The sequence below is a fragment of the Canis lupus genome, chromosome 19 (genome assembly GCF_048164855.1).
Source record: "Canis lupus baileyi chromosome 19, mCanLup2.hap1, whole genome shotgun sequence".
Taxonomy (NCBI): Eukaryota; Metazoa; Chordata; class Mammalia; order Carnivora; family Canidae; genus Canis; species Canis lupus.
The window spans coordinates 9,569,114-9,589,072 of record NC_132856.1 but is presented as its reverse complement, the minus strand read 5'-3'; the positions used below and the strand labels follow the sequence as shown (position 1 = coordinate 9,589,072).

General features: G+C 55.0%; 1 protein-coding gene across 11 annotated transcripts in view; it reads right to left on the bottom strand.

Annotated features, from left to right (window-relative positions):
* The window catches only part of ATP2B2 (ATPase plasma membrane Ca2+ transporting 2), a 372,053-nt gene that overhangs the window by 5,401 nt on the left and 346,693 nt on the right, over positions 1-19,959 (bottom strand). For 7 of the 11 annotated variants that reach the window (XM_072785140.1, XM_072785138.1, XM_072785142.1 and 4 more), the window contains 8 exons: positions 18,229-18,408; positions 17,940-18,027; positions 13,863-13,969; positions 13,207-13,398; positions 10,430-10,643; positions 8,308-8,519; positions 8,007-8,114; positions 5,917-6,099 (listed from right to left, as the gene is read on the bottom strand). In XM_072785140.1, coding sequence (XP_072641241.1) covers positions 5,917-6,099; positions 8,007-8,114; positions 8,308-8,519; positions 10,430-10,643; positions 13,207-13,398; positions 13,863-13,969; positions 17,940-18,027; positions 18,229-18,408 — 1,284 coding nt within the window. Of the gene's footprint in view, positions 1-567; positions 623-4,422; positions 4,595-5,916; positions 6,100-8,006; positions 8,115-8,307; positions 8,520-10,429; positions 10,644-13,206; positions 13,399-13,862; positions 13,970-17,939; positions 18,028-18,228; positions 18,409-19,959 lie in introns of all 11 variants that reach the window. The other 4 variants (XM_072785144.1, XM_072785147.1, XM_072785148.1 and 1 more) reach the window with 2 other exon arrangements.

The following is a 19,959-nucleotide window of genomic DNA, read 5'->3' as shown; positions in this document are numbered from 1 at the left end:
CTGTATTGCAATAAGGTGCTGGCCGGAGCGCCTGGTGGAGGAGGAGGGATGGTGGCGGGATCCTGTCATGTGACTGAAAATGCAGAGGGGACGACACACAATGAGATGCAGGCCCCTTGCCCTCCCCCTGGCATGGAGACAACAGAAAGAATGAACTGCTCTGGACAAGACTGTGGGGACAAGACTTTTCGGGACACCCCGCCATGGTCATCTCAAGTGTCCACTTCGGTTCTCTCCGCGGCTGAAATGAAAAAAATATGGGAAGAAAAAAAGCTCTTCCTCCTCCCATCCCTGCCTATCCTAAAGTGAGATTCTGGGACATAAGCTTCTTTTGGGTACAGGTTGAGGGGAGAGGGAAAAAGGATCCGATCTGTGGGATTTCAGACACTGGTTTGATCAGCACAAAGGGAGCAGGAGACCCACGCCCCTGTGGGATGGCTCGAGGGATTGCATCGGCCCCGGGCTGGGACGGGTTCGACATACTCGAATGTTTACCCGGCTTCAGGGAAGCCAAGAGTCTGGGATTGATTCACATTCATTTCAGGCTCAAGGTTAAAGACTCACAACCTCTTTTAATTTCACTCTCTCTTGCTGAACTCTGTCTCCAGGGTTCTCTAGCCCTCTAGGGAAACAAACACATGGAATATTCAGACAGTGGAGAGGTCTAGGCCCCACCCCAGAAGCAAGCCATCTCGCCAACCCAAGATTATGCTAAGTTTGTTACCAAAACGCTAATGAGAGGTACAGTTTTCTTTCCTTCTCCATTTCTCCCCTTAAGAGATGCGAACTCCTTGCCCTAGCAGTCCTCAGAATCACGGATGTGATGAGGGAAGCGAGAAGTGGCAGTAGGAGATGCCCCCTGTCTGGTAGTGGCCAGAAAGTGGCTGGTTCTGGGTTAGGTGTCTGATGTTCTCGGCCTGGTCGGTTTGAAGAAGGACCTTCACTGACCAACACCGAGCCTGCTATAAACTTGCTAAATACAAAAATGGCTTGGAGTTTGAGGGGCATGAGCAAGAGTTGCAGTGCAGTTTGGCCTTGGGTCACAGAGCTGAATGCTAATTTTGTCCTCGATCACCAGTGGGAAGGTGCCCTTCTCCTCAGTCCTGGCCAGGCTGGCACAAATACAAGCAGAGAAACAGCTTTCCTGGCCTTCTAGACTCCAGAGGGTTGACCCCTCTCCGCTTTGTGAGGCTGTGGGAATGGGCACTGGTTCTGGAATGGAAATTCAAACTCTGCAGGCTCCAGGGCTATGGGCTTGTCTGGAAAGTGACGTGGGATGGTGGGAATAATGAGGCGCTTTGGAGTCAGACTCCTAGCCACTTACTTGTGTGATCATGGCCACGTCGGCCCAGTTCTCTGAGCCTCAGTGTCTTTCTCAGTGCAATGGGTATATTGACAGATCCTCCCTCCTATCTCCTTGGTGAGGCATATGCGTAGTGAAGGATGTGGGACCTACTTTGGAAAATGTTGAGTAAGGCTCAAGTATAAGGCCTTGGAGTATGCCTTTAAGTTTCTGGGGGAAAAAAACAAACTCACTCTTGAGTCAGTTAGAAGAGGAAGCAAAGAGAGTGGACCAGAGTTCCCTCCCAAACATTCTGGATGCAAGTCTGACCTGACTGTCATGTCACCACATGCATCTGTCTGCCTGGGGCCTCCATCTCACAGTGGTGCCAGGGGTGGGATTGGCTGGGGGGGCTCCTCACCCCACGGTCATGAGTCAGAAGTCTGCCTCAAGCACACACTGCCCCACCACTGGCCTTGGTGGTCAACTCCTGACAACCTAGGGGACAGTGGTTTGACTCATTCTAGGGTATACGGATTCCAGATATTTTGGACTCAGCATGCACATGGCCACGCTCCTGTGCTGGAGAATCCCCAGGAAGAAAACGCTGCTCAGAGGAGGCAGGAGGCAGCCTACTTCTTCATGCCACCCAAGCCGGACCCCTTCTCTTACTCCTGACTACTGGCATCACCTCCCTGTGAGAAAATAGCCTTTGACTCCTGAAGGGACCCTGCCTGGTAACCAGAGGGCCCTCAGAGTCCTTGGAGACCAGAGGAGGTATTGTATTATAGCAACAATTCAGGTGAAGGAGGAACTAGGGGTATTTATTCAGAGTTCACACTCTGACTATATTGATCAAAATGTGTGTGTTAAAGCTATAGAGGTTGCTATCCCATTTTGAACTAGTACTCCTGGCTGTCTTGACTTGGTGTCAAGTTCCCACAAGACACCCCAAATTACAGTCTGGATTCTCTGGTAGAGGATAGGAATACAAGATGCTTAAGGAGGCAAGATGAGGGAGTTGGATGAAGGAGTCATGCCTGACCAGCCCCTCTAGGTCCTTGGAAAGAATGGAGGGTGGGTGGGAATGGGTGTCTCTCTGAAGGGGGAGTGTTGAGAACTGATTATCACTCGACTGGTCTTATTGAATGGTTTTATAAATGACAGAAGAAAAGGTGAGAATGATATTGCCCAGGTTTGAGATGACCGAGCTCTTTCTCTAGGCTGAGAGCTAAGGTGTGGGGCTAAGCCATGGGAAGACTTCCAAAGGTTGCATGAGTGCCCAGAAATCCCAGGTGGGCTCTGGCTGTGGCCAGTGTGGAGCACCGTGCCTCAAAAGAGGTCAGACACAGCCAGAGGGATGTGGGAGTCAACAAGAGGGATGGCAAGAGCCAAAAGAAATGGATTCTTTCCCCAGTGGCTCTCCAGACTGGACTGCCCCCATCATGTTTTTAAAAATGATCCTTATGCTTGAACCAGGATCAAGAATTGTATGCTCTACCAACTGAGCTAGCCAGGCACCCCTAGCCTGGAACACTTCAAGTCAGGTGGTGGTGCTGAGCAAGGCCAGAGCTAAGTGGATGCAGGAGTAGGTCAGCTGGTGAGGCTCTCTGCTGTAAGGGGGAGGAGGATGGGACCAATGTGTTTCCTGCCTTGAGAAAGTCTGGCAATGACAGGCATGGAGACGTGACTTGGACACCATCTGCTCAACTAGGTCTCCATTTCACCTTGGCTTGTCTGGCCTCCCCATTGCTGGGTTTTTGTGCTAATGAATGAACACAGAAGGGCTTTTCTTCCCTTTCTGCATCCTCCCTGTTATCCTGCCTACCTGGCAGGGCTGTATCCACTGAACAGTTATGGGATATGAGCATATGCCATCAATAGGCTCTCTGTGGCTGGTGTCTCCTGCCCGAGGGCTCAGATGGCCCAGTTCCCACCCGGCATGCAGGTCCTCTCCTGCTCAGTGGTAGGAGATGTGTGTGTGGAGTGTACTGTGTTTGGATGGGGGTACGGGCACTTTATAAGATATGGAGAGGTGAAGCCCTGAGCCTATCCCTCATCAAAAGCCGAAGGACTGAAACACATTGTGGGAATCTGAGACCAGAACTAGGGATTCCCCTATAGTTTGGGAGGGGCTGACTGGAGACAAGTTCAGGGAGGCAGGTTATTCCTGCTGGGGCCAGAGGCATGGAGGGGTTCAGAAAGATCTAGGTAGGCCAGAGACGAGAGATCTAAGTCAGAAATGGTGGCATGAGGAGGTGAGCTTGGCAGGAGGGAGAAGATGGAGGAGGCCAGAGTCCCTGGCTATCCTCCAGATGAAGAAGGACAGGAAACCATGGGTTAGACCAGATCCCTCAGGGCCTGCTGGCGCCCAGCCAAGATGTGAAGCATGGTTCACCGTTTTCTGCCTGAGGTCAAGCTGAATGGGTCAAGAGCCCTGGCCTTTCTGGAAGGGGTCAGACCTTCAGCGTGCAGGGAAAAGGAGTGTGTGTAAGGCAGCTGGTGCCATCAGATGTACAAGGGAAGAAGGCAGAGGGCTCTGAACTACTGGGGCTGGGGCCTCTAGGCTGTGATCTCCTTGGTGGCCTGGGACCTCTGAACAATAATGCCCCTCTCTTGGCTGGACCCCACTGTGATTAACTGTGACCCCTGATGGCCTTAACCCTTGGTAACCCTTCACCTAACTGACTGTAAGACTCTGCCCTCCCAGCCAACTCTGAGCTTGCCCTGGTGGGCCAGGCTCTTCCTGATGGAGTGGAACCCTAGACTAATTGGGTCTCCTCCTTGCCGTGCTGGCTGACTGCTCCCCTTCAGCCGCTGTGACCCAGTGGGGGGCTGGAGCATTCGATCACTGGGAACTCCCTGGCCAGAAGCCGATCCTTTGACTCACCCAAGCCTTTTTGGCCACATGAGACCTTCACGACCCCCCGGCCAAGTGGTAAAACCCCGACCCTGACCCCAGCCAACCCTGGCCCACCAAGTGATGGCCACCCCGTGACTGGCTATACTCTCCTGACCAACAGGGACCCTCCTCGATGGCTGTGGCCCCTCGCCCCCCGCCCCATGTCCTTGGTGCCCCGGCCCCTGCCCGCCCAGCACTGGCGTCGGTGGCGCCCGAGGCAGTAAGGATTCACACTCACGCCCAGCTGCAGCAGGAGGAAGGCTGGTCGGAGAGGAAAGAGCATTGGACAACGACACGCGACTAGGGCTAGAGAGATTGGCTACGTCCTGGCTCTGGCTGGTGACGGAGGACTGTCTCCGCAGGGCCCCCTGAAAGGAGGCCCCGCTCTTGAAAGTATTGACTACTTCAATCTGCAACGGAGGAGAGAACGAGACAAGTTGCGAGAAGAACGGACACACAGCTACACGACTGACAGGCGCAACGCCACGAGCACAGCCGCAGCCACGGTGACGACGACGACGTGACTTAAATCAAACAAAGACTACCAGACACACTCAAAGGCTCTGAAAGACATATGCTCGGCGCCAGGCCCCTCTGTGGGCCCCAGAGCCCTGGGGAGGGCTGGCTAAGAGGGCTGCAAGCTGGGTCCTTGTCGTGGAGGAGAACCCAGGCTGTGTCGGGAGGGAAGGGGGGGCCTCTGACTCTGACACCTGCCCCGCTCCCCACCCCAGCTCTCCAAGAGGGTTGGCTCCTAAACCTCGGTCACCCCTAAAGCTGGAGGGGGGCTGCTGTGAAGGCCAATGAGAGGATGTTCAGGAGTGCCCTGTGGGGTGTGAAGCAGCCCAGGTGATTTACTCTTTGTTAGAGTGGGGTGCTAGGGCTGGCAGGGTGATGGGGGCAGCCGTGAACTTCCCAGACGGCTCTTCCCGGCAGTCTGGGCATGAGACCCACCCCACCCTCTCTTAGTTTCCTGGTCCCCTGTGCCCCTCCTCCCACAGGGCTGTGAACGTACAGTGTGACCTATAACTCCAGCCTGGGCAGAGGGCTGTGTGAGAGCGTGCGGCCTGTGCGTGGGGGCCACATGGATGTGGCACGTGTCTCTGTCCAGGGGAAGAAACCCATCCCACGCATGTGCTTGGCATGTATGTACCCTTTGTGTGCATGTTTGGGTCTGTGTATGCATGGGGCAAACCAAACTTTTCCTCCCAGAGTGGCCATGATGCTTCGGCGGAGGCTGGAGGGCAGTATCTGGAAGCCCTGTGGAGGACACGTACATGTGTGTAGGCATGCTCGGACCTCACAGGCTGACCCTAGGCCAGGGAGGATCTGGGGCTGGCCCTGGGCTCACATGGTCTAGTGTCCAGCCCTGCACTGCCCCTCTTGGTGGCCGCCCTGCAACCCAGACCGGAGCCCCACACTCACCTCAGCACTCAGGCCCCCTCCCCACTTCGAGGCATCCCCCCCCCCTTGGAAACCCATGATGTGTGTGACCCCCAGTCTGACCCTTTGCTGGTCTGAGGGGTGAGATGGGAGGTTCCTGAGAAGGCCACAGCTTTTTTAGCAGCCATGTGGGTGTGTGTGCGGGGAGCATGGGTATACCAAAGGCTGGTTAGGTGGTGAGAGCAGGGCTGGAGCCCCATCTCTGTGGGCCTGTGGGTGGCATGGAGCACGCCCATCTCTGTCACCCACCCACCCCGGCTAGGTGGGGCCCAGCCCCGGGAGCCTCCTATACCTGAGTCTGGATTCGATTCAGGCCTCGGAACCACAGGATCTGGCCTCGCCGCAGCTCCCTCTCAGCGTGGTCTATCTCCTCCACGTCTTCATTGAGCTCCTCCTCTGGGATCTCCTCCTTCTGCGTGAGCCTGCCTGCCTCCTTGAGGAACTTGAGCCTGCTGGTCGGGATGGTAGCGATGACCTGCAGGGGGTCCAGCATCAGGGTGATGGGGGCTGTCCCTCAGGTGGCCTCCTTCCCACCCTGCCACCCCACTCCCCTCCCTTCCCCTCCACTTACCTAGTTACACTCAGCATGCTGCTTAACTCATCTTACCTGTTCCTCAACTCCATCTTTTATAATTTCTTATTGATTTGCTTTTTAATTCACACACTCATCCAGAGTCGGGGGACACAGTGGAAAATCTTGGCCTTTAGGAGTTGGACAGGTGTGACTTTGAATACTCCAGACCTTATAGGTCATGTGACTGTGGGTAAGTCATTTAACTTCCCTGAGCTCTGGTTTTCCCATCTGTAAAGCTGGGGACAATTCTCCGAGTTTGAGGATTAAGCAAGATGGTGTGTCTAAGTTGCTGTGCATGAGCCTGACCCATGGCTGGCCCACAGGTCCCTGTACTCATTCCTTCCGATCTCTGGGTCCTGTGGTACCCAAGTGCAGGCAGCAGGGGCTCAGGGCTCAGGGCATGGGTACCCTGGGGACAGCCTGTCCTGGGACTCTGGGAATGCTTGCCCTCCCAGAAAGCAGAGGCAGTATGAGAAGAGGATCTGCTTTTATTCTTAATCATCCTCCAAAGGGCTTGTCCACAGGGCTGAGGCATGAGAGGCAGGCCCTATGGGGACGCTGAGGTGGCACAGATCAGAGGCCCCTTTCATATCGTGTAGGGACTAGATGGGGGCTGACCTGGTCACAGCCTCACAGGTTCCCCTGGAGGTGTCAGCATTGCCCACTGGCATAGTCCCCAGGCATTCAGATCCTGCTCTCCCAGATGCCAAGAGCTCCCTGAGGATAAAGATGGCCTGGCTCTGGGGGTACCCGGGGAATAGAGTTGCTGAGGCAAATCTAGTTTATCAACTTTCCAAAGAAGCTCCAAAGTTTAAACAAGGACTTTTTGAGTGAAACTAAATTTTCTTCTTTATCTTCTAATTAATTTCTGCTCCTGCAGCTTCCCACTCCAGCCTGGAACAGCTTGAAGGCAAGAATAATGTCTCAGGCCAGTTGGGGCCCCCATGACCTGGACAATGGAGCATCTTGGGAATAAAGCCCCTTTGGTCCAGATCTGGCTCCAGGTATTTCTCACAAGAACTGCATCCTGGTCAGGCTGCAAGCAATGAGTGCCGAGAAGGGGTGTGTGTGTGTTTGTGTGTGTGTGTGTGTGTACGTGCATATGCACACATGCACATGTGCACACATGCCGAGGACTTGGGCAAAAGTAGGGAAGGGAGCCGGTGTGAGAAGGTTCTGGGTCACAGCTGGAAGGGCCCCTCCCGAGCATCCAGCCCATGGTTCCCCAGAGCCGGGGAGGATCTCGGACACAGCATCGAACAGCGCTGAGACAAGCCAGAGCTCATTGCTCCTACATTTCCTCAGAGCTCTCTAAGGGTCTCTGCTTGGTGTCAGACCACTTACTAATTATCCTCTTAAACAACAAGCTGGCTTCAAGCTCTGAGCCTTGGCAGGCCATGGCATCTAGTTAGAGTTTAATAACATTGTTCTCATTACATTATTATTTTTTGTTAGCTTCTGTTTATGACAAATGATATTAATTTTCTAATCATGTTAATAATATAAAGTTGCATGAATTTCAATAAAAAAACTGATTTGATTGAAAGAAAATATCAAACAAATCACAGGATCAACGGTATATGGATATAAGGCAAAAATCACAGTGGTGGTACCCAAAGGACCAGTATCTGGGACCTGAGCCAGCCCCCACTGCTCAGATGCTCAGAGATGGGGAGGGCCTCGCGTAGGGCCAGACAGTGCATCTATGGCAGATCCAGGACCCATTCCTGGGACTCCCCGGTTCCCTGTCCGGTGCTCTTTCTCTTCCTCGGCCGAGGGGCACCTCCTCCAACCCACTTGGAACTTACCTGGCCCCAGACGAGCTCTCCTAACCCGATGAATATGCACCACATCCACTGGTCCAGCTGCAGTGGAGAGCAGCTGAATGGCTTCCCCCCAAACTGCACGATCACTATCTGGAGGTGAAAGGGGAGAACAGGGAGAGAGAGAGAGACAGAGAGACAGAAAGAAAGAGACAGAGAGGGAGAAAGACAGAGACACAGAGAGAGTCAGGGGCCAACTCAGGGGTCTGGGCTCTCAGGGCACTGCCAAGGGACTCTAGTGGCCCACTGCCCACCCTGGCCCAGGTTAGGGTGGGGACCTGGCTACCTGGATGGCAAAGGTGCCCAGCACGATGGTACAGAAAATAGGGTTCCGGAATATGCCATCAAAGACATTGCGCTCGCCATGGATCTTGCGGGCATTGATCTCGTTAAAGAGCTGCATCATGACGAAGGTGTTGAAGATGATGGTGTAGTGCTCCGAGGGTGGCGAGTGCAAGGGCGCGTTCCTCCCACTGTCGATCTGGAACATCTTCTCGCCTGCCAAGCCGAGAGGGGGGGAGCGGGGCTGAGGGCCTCGGCTAGAGGAGACGTGGGGCCCTGCGCAGGGGCCTCTTCTGCGCAGTCAGGTGGGTCATGCAGAGACGGAGGCGGTGCTCTGGATATCAGGGGGCAGGGTGGGCTTGCACTGTTGGGGAGTCCTGAGTGTGAGTGGAGGGATGACAAGACCCTTTCTTCTCTAGGGAGAAAGACCTTGGTGAACTTTATTCCACTCTTCCGTGGAAATCTGATAGAAGTGGAATGTAAGCTGTATTGTCAGCTGACACTGCTTATAGAAAGTGACCTCCACTTGGCAAAGTCATCTGGACTGTGGGGACTGGGTGTGAACTGGGAATCCCTCATGGGAAATCATGACCTTGGGCTCCCCTGAAAGTGGGGTTTCTTGGGGCACCTGGGTGGCTTAGATGGTTAAGCACCTGCCTTTGGCTCAGGTCATGATTCCAGGGTCCTGGGTTCAAGCCCTGCTTTGGGCTTCCGGCTCAACGGGAAGTCTGCTTCTCCCTCTCCCTCTGCCTACCCCCTGCTCATGCTTCCTCTCTCTCTGCATTGCTCTGTCTCAGATGAATAAATAAAATCTTTTTTTTTTAAATTTTTATTTATTTATGATAGTCACAGAGAGAGAGAGGCAGAGACACAGGCAGAGGGAGAAGCAGGCTCCATGCACCGGGAGCCCGATGTGGGATTCGATCCCGGGTCTCCAGGATCGCGCCCTGGGCCAAAGGCAGGCGCCAAACCGCTGCGCCACCCAGGGATCCCTGAATAAATAAAATCTTAAGAAAAAAAGTAAGGCTTGTAGCTGACTGCGTCCCTTGCAGAGACCTCTGGAAGCTTCAGGAGATCTTACAAGAAATATTGATTGCTATGTGGAGGTTGGGGCTTTTAGGCCAGGCTGGCTCCACCCATGTGGCCTCATTCCCTTGTACCTGAGTTGCCACATGGTGGGGGGAGAGTAGCCCCCCGGGCTGCTGTGCGGGGACCCACTGATGACGGGCCTTGATGCCATTCTACATCTCTTTGCAAAGCTGTGTTATCTGGTGCCAGGAGGGCTTGTGGGGTTTTCTTAGTGTGAGGTGTCTAGCTGAGTCCAAGACCACTGAGAGTAGGTGCTCAAGGGGGGAAGCCAGCAAGTAAACTAGGAACTACTCCCCCCCCTTCCCTGACCCTTCCTGGAAGTCTTCTTTCTTCATTCACATGGCTTCTTCAAAGACTCTAAAGATAATCTATGCAGTAGTCCTGACAACACACCACCTTCAAAATTTACACAAGAAGACTGCCCTTTGAGGAATAGGATCCATGCCCTACCCACATCTGTACTCTGGACTTTGAGGGAAGATGCTCAGTGGCATTGAAAGCCACACACCTCACGTGATAGGGCCCTGCCCGGGCTGAGGACTCCCAGCTGGCCCTGACTCACTGTGTGGCTATGGGCCAGCCCCTTCCCCACTCTGGGCTTCTCCATAACTCACCCAAGGAAAACAGGCCTGGTCTCTACCCAGGCTCCTCAGTTCGGCTGAACCCCGCAGGCAGGTCCCCTCACCTCTGTGTGCCTCAGGGCACTCACTGTAATGTATGGTGGGGACCAGGGGCCTGCCCCACTGAGTGCGTGCAAGACCTAAATGAAGCAGCCTAACGGAAAATGCTGTGGAAATAGTTGGTGGCTAGGCAGGTGTTCGGCCTCTCCCCAGGGAAATCTCAGAGGAAGCCCGCATGAGGCACGGATGAAGTGTAGGAATGGGTCAGAGAAGGGGCCAGACCTGCTATGTGACCTTGAGCAACTAACTTCACCTCCCTGAGTCCCCTGTTCCTTCACTGGCAGACAAGAGGGTGGATGTGAATCCAGGAGCCTGGGGATGGCCAGGGTGTCCCAGGTGGGCCGGTGGGGGACTCACCAACAAACAGCAGGGTGAAGATGAGGGTCAGCTGGTAGACGGCATGGCCCAGGATGTTCTTCATCATGGTCCGTGAGATGAGGGGCTTGTTGCGGCCATATGGCTTCCTCAGAAGCAGGGTCTCGGTGGGCGGCTCCGTGGCCAGCGCCAGCGAGGCGAACGTGTCCATGATGAGGTTTACCCAGAGCATCTGCACGGCCTTCAGGGGGGAGTCCTGGAGACAGCAGCGGCGGGGAAGGCTGTCACGGGGAGGCCGGCCCGCGGCTGCTACGAAGTGCCGGGTGTGGGTCTCGGCAGCTTCCTGCTGGTCTTGAGCCGGCTCTGCCCAGGGGGTCTGCCCTCAGCCGGCCTGCCCACCGGGCCCCTGAGCGAGCACCCCACAAGTTTGCCAGGCCTTCCCTTCCCTGGAGCACGGCCTAGACCTGCCCACCCATGTTCTCCCGCAAGGAGAAAATTGAGTCTTCCAGGCACGACGGTCAGCAGCTCCCTGCCTTCTGGTAGATGTGCCTGCTTCCCTAGCATGTGCCCTCCTCTCCTTCGGCCCCCGTGGACACTCGTCTCCTGGCTAAGGCCGAGATCTCCCCTGTCTCTGACACAGATCCTATCTCCTCAGTCTCCCACTGCTGCTTTCCCCTCAACTATCAATGGCTCTGGTCTCTGCTGTCCCACAAACAGTGCCCACAGCCCCTGTCCCCTTGTCACTACCACCTTTTTACCTCGTCATCCCACTTTACCTTAGGCAACTACTGTGTGCATCTATGGTTCCAGAAGTAACAAACTTCCTATGGTAGAAAACTTGGGCAAGTAGGGAAGAGCAGAAGGAGCTAAAGCTCGTCAATGACCTTGTCACGACTAGTGGCCGCTGTCCACATTCTGGTGTGGATCCTTCCAGGCCTTTCTCTGGCTGCGACTGGGATCACAGAGTCATACCGCTCTGTATACAACCATATCACATGGGGTACACTGCCTCGAGGAACTGTCCCCTCTACTGTCGCACCCCAAGGACCTTGTCCTTGGCAGCCAGACTTTGGCCTTTCCATGCCCCCCAAATTCTTTCCTCCAAGGTCCCCAGCATCTTCCTTGTTGCCAATCGAGAGACGCATTTTTCCAGCTTCCTCTCACCGACCTCATTGCCTCGTGCGGCCACTATCTCCTCCTGTCACTAGACCCCACTCTCGTGGCCCACCTGCCCCAGGGCTCTGGCCATTTCTTCTTCTCCTCCCTCAGGGCTCCTCTTGCCTCATCTTTTAAATCTCTGCTCCTATGGCCCCTTCCTCAGCCCTACTTTCTTCACCACACCTATCCCTCTGGCTTTCGGTGCCCACCTCTCCCTAGCATCACCCTCTCTCCAGCCCATACCTCCTCTCCCTCTGTTCTTTTAGCCTCATCTACTGTGGAACACCACCTGCAGGAAGCCCACAGACCCTGGAAACCTAATAGCCTAACCTAAACTGTTCTTCACCCCTGTATCGTTTCTCAGTGCAGCCCCTGAGACCCACTCTGACCACACCCCATCCACTCACTCACTTCCTGGATTCATCAGAGCCCTTCCTGCAGGCCACCTCTCCTATCTATGCCCTGGAGCAGCCACGTTCCCTCGTCCTGAAGCTTTTTCCTGCTCACCCACCTTCTCTGTTTATATGTGCTTCGGGGTCAGAGCCTCCCATGTCCCCACCAACGCCTACATAGCCCTGCCACAAGCTCAACTTCAGGCCTTAGGCAAACTGATAGTTCTCCTTGAACCTGTTTCCCCAAGGGCATCAGTGGGTCCCTGAGAAGCCTGCAGGAGCTGCGGTGCTGTGGAAGGCTTCCCCAAGTACCACTAGAGGGCGTCTGTCACCCATAGACCAGGAGAGGGCCCTGACAGTAGAAGGGACCCACCGGCCACCTCCCAGCTCTGACTCTAGGATAGGGCACTGGGTGCTGCCACATGCAGCCCCAGGGGCTCAGAACGCAGTGAAGGGAGCAGCATTCCTAAGGCCACAGAGCTCTTTGGGGCAGTGCTGCCTTCTGGGCCTCTGGGGGCTCCTCTCTGTGGGCAGGAGCTTGTCTACCCGTGTGATTGCCAGGAGGCCTTGAAATACTGGCCCTTTCCTCTCCAGGCCGGGCTGGTCAGCCCCTAGGAGAAGACAGGAGGCTGCAGGAACAATGGCAGGTTCCTGGCTGGTCCATCCTCAGCCTTGGTTTCTGCTTCTGTAAAATGGGGATCATTATAGCTCTCACCTTCTGGGGCCAGGTGAGGAAGGAGCGAGGCTGAAGACATGCAGGCCTGCTGGCTGGCTTCCCCTGAGCTCGGGATGGGGCTGCTCATGGCCAGATGGTGATCCTGACAGACAACTGCCTCTCCCAGTGACAAAGAGCCCTAACCTGGCCGTAGGGCCCCAGGCAAATAGGCCTCTCCTGCCAGAACTGAGGCCCCCAGGACTCTGCTGGCTCCTTGCCCCCAGCGGGTTGCCTGACCCCCCTTGGGCCCTGCCCTGCCTCTGCCTCCCTCTGGGCCTTTGGGGCCTCTGCCTTCCTTTGAGGATGACCTCTTCTGCCTCCTGCAGCAAGGACCAGGGCTGTGACTGGACGAGACAGACATGGGGGTGAGGCTTGACATCTCTTGTTCGCTAGATGATCTTGGGCCAGCCTCCCGCCTGACTGAGCCTCATTTCCTCAGGCTGGTGCCTGCACCTGTGGTCTGTGATGCAACTCCTGGCCCTTGGCAGGGCCTTCCCCATGCTTTGGTATGCCCGGCCCTGCCCACCTGCACTCCCCGCCCCCCAAGGACCCACCTGTGTGATGCAGGCGCCGGTGAAGGCCACGATCACAGCCACCACGTTGACCGTCAGCTGGAACTGCAGGAATTTGGAGATGCTGTCATAGACATTGCGGCCCCACATCACTGCCTTGACAATGCTGCTGAAGTTGTCATCCGTTAGGATGATGTCTGAGGCCTCCTTGGCCACGTCCGTGCCTGCGATGCCCTGTGGGGACAGGAACAGGAGCCTGTGAGGGGCGGCTGGGGGGTGAGCAGCTCAAGCAACACTGTCCTCATCCCCTACACATCCTCAGTCCTATACAAACCCCCACATGCATACTCCCAACTGCCCAGCACGGCCAGACCACATGGTGTGTGTGTGCATGTACCCCACCCCCTAGACCCAGGCCCCTGAGGCCAGCTCTCTGCCTTTGGGAAGTTGTTCCCTGGCCTACCCTCCCCTTAGCTTCCCCCCACCCCCATCATTGCAGGGAGCCCCCTTCCACCCTTCCAGGGGGACCCCAGGGGCCAGGCTGAGGCTTGAGAGCCCTGGGCCCATGAGGTGGATGGTGGGTGAGCTGAGTGTGCACCGGGTGTCCTGCACAGACAGCTTGAGGCTGTGTTGTCCATACCCCCTGCCCATGAGCTCCTGCCAGGCCCACCCTGGGGCCCGATGCGAGCTGCCCCTACCATGGCAAAGCCCACGTCAGCCTTCTTGAGCGCAGGCCCATCGTTGGTGCCATCCCCCGTCACGGCCACCACCTGCCGCTGCTCGGTGTGTGTGCTATCGATGATGCCTGTGGGGTGGGGCGGGAGTGCGCTCAGGGCCCCAGGACACTCCATGGGCCAGAGGCAGCCCCGGCCAGCCCTGACCGTTGGGAGGACCCCGGGCCGGGCACAGCCTCCTCTTTGGCCCCTGCCCTGCCACCCCCTCCTGTTGTGGCTCTTCCCAGCTCCAGGCTTGCCTGCGGCTGCCAGCACCTGCAGGGGATGTTGGGCACCTCAGTCCTCTGCGGTCTGGGCCCTGACTGCCTCTCCAGCACACTCTGCACTCTCCGCAGCCCTTGGCCACACTGGGGGCCACCTGGTTGGAAACACCTCCCCCTCTGCCTGAGTTCTAGGAGCGCCTCTGTTCTCCTATCATCTGCTCCTCCCTCAGCTCCTTCTCCCTGTACACCCATAGTCCCTCCTGAGGAGGCCTGGGCTGTGCCATTTGCCAATGACCCCTGACCCGGACCTCTCTCAGACATCTACCCTCAACAAAATATTCAGGGGCACCTGGCTGGCTCAGTTGGTTAAACGTCTGTTTGTGTTTCAGGTCATGATCCCAGGGTCCTTGGGCTCCCTGCTCAGTGGGGAGACCCTCTCCCTCTGCTCCTCCCTGCCCACCCCACCCTATTCTCTCTGTCTTGCTCTCTCTCTCTCTCGAATAAATAAAATCTTTAAAAAAGAATAAATAAATAAAAATAAAATATTCAACAAGTTGAATAAACAGCATGTGGCCTTGTCACTGAGCAGGGGCCAGCGGAAAATGGTGGGTGAAAGATGTCATCATTGGTCACATATGGAACTTGAGAGGATATGTCCATGGACAGGACAGAAATTTGAATGTCACTCTTGGCATGTCCCTCATTTCACATCTCACATCCATCACCAAAGCCTGGAGTTTCTGCTCCAAGATCCCACTGGAAGTGAAACATTCCACTTCTCTCTGTCCCCCTCCCCTCTGCCACCAGCATCGTCTCTGCCACCCACTAACCCCAGGCTGCCCGTCCAACCTGCACAGCAGCACCAGGATTTCTCTCTAACCCCTGTTGCCTCCCTCTAAACCAATAGTCATTCTGTCATGACCCGTGCTAGCCTCAGGGTGCCATCCATGTTTTTAGCTCCATGCAGAAAGTTTGATGTCCCTGGTGATCAGACTCACCTGTTCTCTGATCTTCTCTTCTCTTGTCCCTGGCCACCCCCAATCTGTGCTCCAGTCATAGGAATGGCTCTCCGTGTACAAAGCCGGCCCCCTTGCCCTTGTCTGCTTGGGCTTCTCCGTTGGCTGGCTGGGCCTGTCTTGTGCCTGTAGTCTCAGCTCGGATGCCACTTCCCCTGGGGAAGCCTTTGTGTCTCCCTGAGTACCCTCACCTGCCCTAATCAGATTGCTGTAGCTCCCGTATGTCTCTCCCTGCCCTGTGCCTGGTAAGAAGCAGCAGCAGCCCAAGGGATGAGGGAACAGGTTCCCTGAGAAGCCTTTGTAGGTCCTTGCAGCCACTTCCCCAGCCCTCGGGAGTGGTCCAGCTTCCACCCTCTTCAAGGCCTAGTGCCAAGGCCACGTGGTCTGGGACTCATCCTAGGCTGTCCCCCACCCCCACCCCAGCTGGTGGCAGTCCCCCAGTCCCCAGCCAAGACTCAGCCTCCAGGTTCTGTCCACTGGGCATGCGAGGCCTTCCCTCAGCATGCCTATCTGCTCCTCCAAAGCAGGGAGGGGCCACATTTTCCTCTGTGGACCCGCAGACTGGTACCAGCTTTGACACAGCCCTCCTGCTGTTCCCAATAGAAGGGGAGCTGGGAGGACACCTTCTCCCAGACCACTCTCCTCCACCTCCAGAGCCGGCATGGCTTTGCCACTCCACTGACATGGCCTGCCTGCGTGCGGTCACCAAGGACCTTCCTGTGGCCATCGCCTATGGTCACATTCCTGTCCTATCTCTCTGGACCTCTCAGTGCCATTCCTGCCGTGGACCACACCTTCCTCCTCGGCAAGCTCCCTTCTTTGTCTTCTTGGACACCGCTGATCCTGGTGTCCTCCCACTCCTCTGGCTGCCTCTTCTCCATCTCTCAGCCTCTGCCCATCACTCATGTGGGAGGTTCAGGGGTTTGGCAGGCTCCTCTGCTCTCCCCATGTAGCACAGCCCACCTGCGTCTTTATCTCTCTGCTGAGCCCTGACTCCACAGATGGCAAGCTGTCTTCTGGACATCTCCACTTGGATGTCATACGGCCTCCAGCTCAGCTGGCCCTAAACTGAACTCATCACTCTCAGATCTGTCCCTTGTGACTCCTGACACCCAGCTGCCCATTTAAAAACCAGGGGCCATCCTGACATGCTGCAAGCTCTTGAACCTGTATAGACTGAGGGAATCTGGGACCCCTCACCCCATCTCATCCCTCAACTATATCTGAACGACTGCTGGGCCCAGGTCCTTCTACCACCCAAATAGGTCTCTGACCTATTGACTTCCAGCTCCACCTGTGCTGTCATCACCCTACCCTGATCTGGGAAGTAGCTCTTACAGCTGGACAATCCTGGTGGTTCTCCCCACAAGCGGGCAATGAACTTTATAAAATAACACTTTTCCCCTCAAGGCCTTCCTAGTGGCTCCCAATGCTGGGCTAACAGCACAGGTCATTGGCCTGGCATTCAAGGCCCTACATGACCTGATACCAGCACCCTCTTCTCTGGTCTTCCTCTCTCACCTGAGGTCCCTGCCTGGCCAACTGAGCTTCTTTACATTTCCTGAGGGTGCCTGGGAAGCTTTGCCTCTGGTCTTTCACAGTGCAGTTCTCTGACCCACCTGAAAACAAAAGCCCTTTCTCCTGGACCCTCGACCTACCTTCGATGGCCTATGATGTGACATCCATCCCCAGCCTGAGTGAGACGCCAACAGAGGGCCCTATCCTACCCTTCCACTGATTACAGCCTCTAGGTCTGTGGAAGGAAACCTGTTTAATGTCTGCTGGATGGACTCTTTGGACCATGAATTCTAAGATGGAAGGAGCATGTCTGCCAAGAGCAGGGCCTGGCACTTAGCAGATCCTTAATAAATATTTATCAAGAGAATGAGTAAATGAATGAGTGAGTGATTAAGATAGAAATGGGGATTGGCTGGGGGGCTTCTTGCTCTGGTATCTGTGATTCTGAGGTTCTGAGTCTCTATTCCCAAGCCAGATCTGCCTCCTCTAATGTCCTTGGGCAGCATTTTGGGAGAGGAATCCAAGATGCCCCAGGGATGACCTCAGCCAGAAACCTGCCCTTCTATGGCCATTTTAAAGATGGAGAAATTGAGTCCCAGTAGAGGAGAGACTTGCCCAAGGCTATAGAACAGGTTAGTGGAAGAGCCAGGACTTGAAGCCAGGGCTGTATGACTCTAAAAGTGCCCAGCACCCGGCCACCTATATGGGCTCAACAAATGGTATGCTCCTTCTCTCTGGAGGAAGACAGGGAAGGAGAAGGATGCTAGCTTTTGGTCTCATCTCTCAGGTTGCTATTCCCAGGAGAGCCCACCCCTGGGGTTCTGGTCACAGATGTTTGTTGGAGTCCTCAGAGATCATGCAGACCAGGAAGACAAGCTCTGGGGCCAGGCTGAGAACATAAATAAGTCAAGTGGGCTGGATGTCAAACAATAAGGAGTGGTGAAGACTGATTCAAAGTGAAAGGAGAGTGTGTATAAAGCCATCCAAATTCAACATAAAAAAAGGCACTACATCAGTCAAATATAACATGTCTGTGGGCCCTATTTGACCCTCAGGTAAAGACTTTTGGACCTAGACAGGCCCAGCCCATTGTTTTCTAGAAGAGGTGGAACCCAGAGAGAAGATTCACAACCTCCCCATCCCACTGTGGCCCTTAGAGGCCCTCCCAGGGCTGCAATGGGGTGAAACAAGGGTGTTGCCAGGTGTGGGGAGCTCCGTGCAAAAGCCCCTCTGTCCTGGAAAGAAGCTGCAGGTACCAGGAGAGGAGCGGATTCTGGTCTCAGAGCTGCCCCCCCAAGTCTTACCTTTGACGAGGGTATGCTTGTCCGTGGGGGAGGAACGAGCCAGCACCCGTAGCTTTGGCCAGATCTTGTCAATTCGCTCCTGTTCAATCTGGAGAGGGATGGGGGAGGGAGTGGGTTGGGAGGGGTATCAGAGAGAGAAACTGAGGTCTGGAGAAGGGAGAGGACTTACCCAAAGTGAGTGGGTTCTTAGTGGCACGCTGGCTGTCTTCTCTACAGTCATGCGGCCTCCATGCCTCCCAGCCCCCATCCGAGCTCATCCCTTGGAAGCTTCCTTGTGCTGGGCACTTACCTCCCCCTTCTCATTGCGGATCCTCCGGTTGAACTCCTTGCCCTCCAGGCATAGAAAGTCTTCCCCAGGATGGATGATGCCACACTTGATGGCGATGGCCCTGGCCGTGTTGATATTGTCACCAGTGACCATGCGAACTGTGATGCCTGCCCTCTGGCACTTGCGGATGGCTTCTGGGACCTGGCAGGAAGGCAGAAGCAATGGGGGTGAGTACCACCTAGGGCAGGCCCTCACTTCCCTTATGGATCCCAGAGTGAGCCCTGTTCACAGGCAGCTCCAGTGTAAGGGGCCTGGATGACCATGAGATACTGATAGCACATATGGCATGTGGGCTGTCTCTTCCCTTTCTGTGCCTGTGGCAGGCATTGTTAATCGATCACAGAATCCTCTGATTAAACCCTGATATGGTCTCAGAATTCTCAGTGGAGTCCCAGGCAGCTACCACTTCCCACCATATTATCCCTCTCTGAGATAAAACCCTAGGCTATCCTGACCTGGGCAAGGACTTTGAGAAAGACCTCAAGAACACTTCAGGTGAGAATAGAACATTCTACTATGGCATAGGAATGTGTCCCTGCTTTATACACATGCGTAATTCCTGCAAAGTCAGTGATAGATAAATATGTTCCTGTATTTTCAGGGTTTTTTTTTTTGGGGGGGGGCGCATTGCATTTGGGAACACTGCATTTACAGAATGTGACACTGGCTTAGAATAAATACAAATGATTATACTTCATGTAAAATAGGACATTTCCATGAGAGAGTAAGGACTACCTCCTGCCCTCTCTGACTGTAATGATAGACTGATGTCTGGGCCAATGAGGCCAGAGTAGACCCAGCCAGTCAGAAGTGGGGTAAGCACCATCCCCTTCCCCAGTCCCTGCTCCTAGGCAGAGCTGTGGATTTATTTGCCCCGCAATTAGGATGCAGAAATCAGCCTGGAGCTGCTGCAGCCCTTTACACAAAACATAGATCAACTGAACAAGTGATTCTTACCCATGGGCAGTGACAGATGATAAAATAATATGGTAATACTTGCTGGTTGCTGCAAAACGTCTTTGAGTGGAAGAGGACATGTCAAGGGCAGAAAATCCAGTTGTACTAAAAGACCAAAGCACTTTAGAATCTCACGCTTGGAGAGGCTGAGTCTAACTCTCATTCTTTACACACATCATAGTTCCTGGGAGCTCACTTCCATCCCCACTCTGCCAAGCCACGGCTGAGAGGGACTGAACTTGCACTCCGCCCCCCAAAGTCAAGGTCAGTGGCCCTTAACCACCGTGACTGGGGCTTTTATCCGACGGGAGAATTTGGACCCAGACACGCACACAGGGAGACTGTCAGGTGATGATGAAGGCAGAGATTGGGTGCTGCTGCCGGAAGCCAAGGAGGGCTGAAGATTTCCAGCGAACTCCCATAAACTTGAGGGTGGGAATGGGGGAGGGGTGAAGGTCTGAAGCAGATTCTTCCCCAGGGCCCTCAGAAGAAACCAACCCTGCCAACACCATGACCTTGGACTTGCAGCCTCCAGAACTGTGAGACGGTCCAGTCCTGTTGTTTGAGCCCCGTCCCCCGCACCGCCCACCCAGCCTGTGTAACTTGTTATGGCGGCCCCAGCAAACTAATACAAAGGGTTAGAACATTGGTTCAAAACCTGGCTGTGGGCAGCTCCTGACCGCTGGTCCCCTTCCCACCCTTAGGAATTTTAAACACAAGGCTTGATCTTGAAAA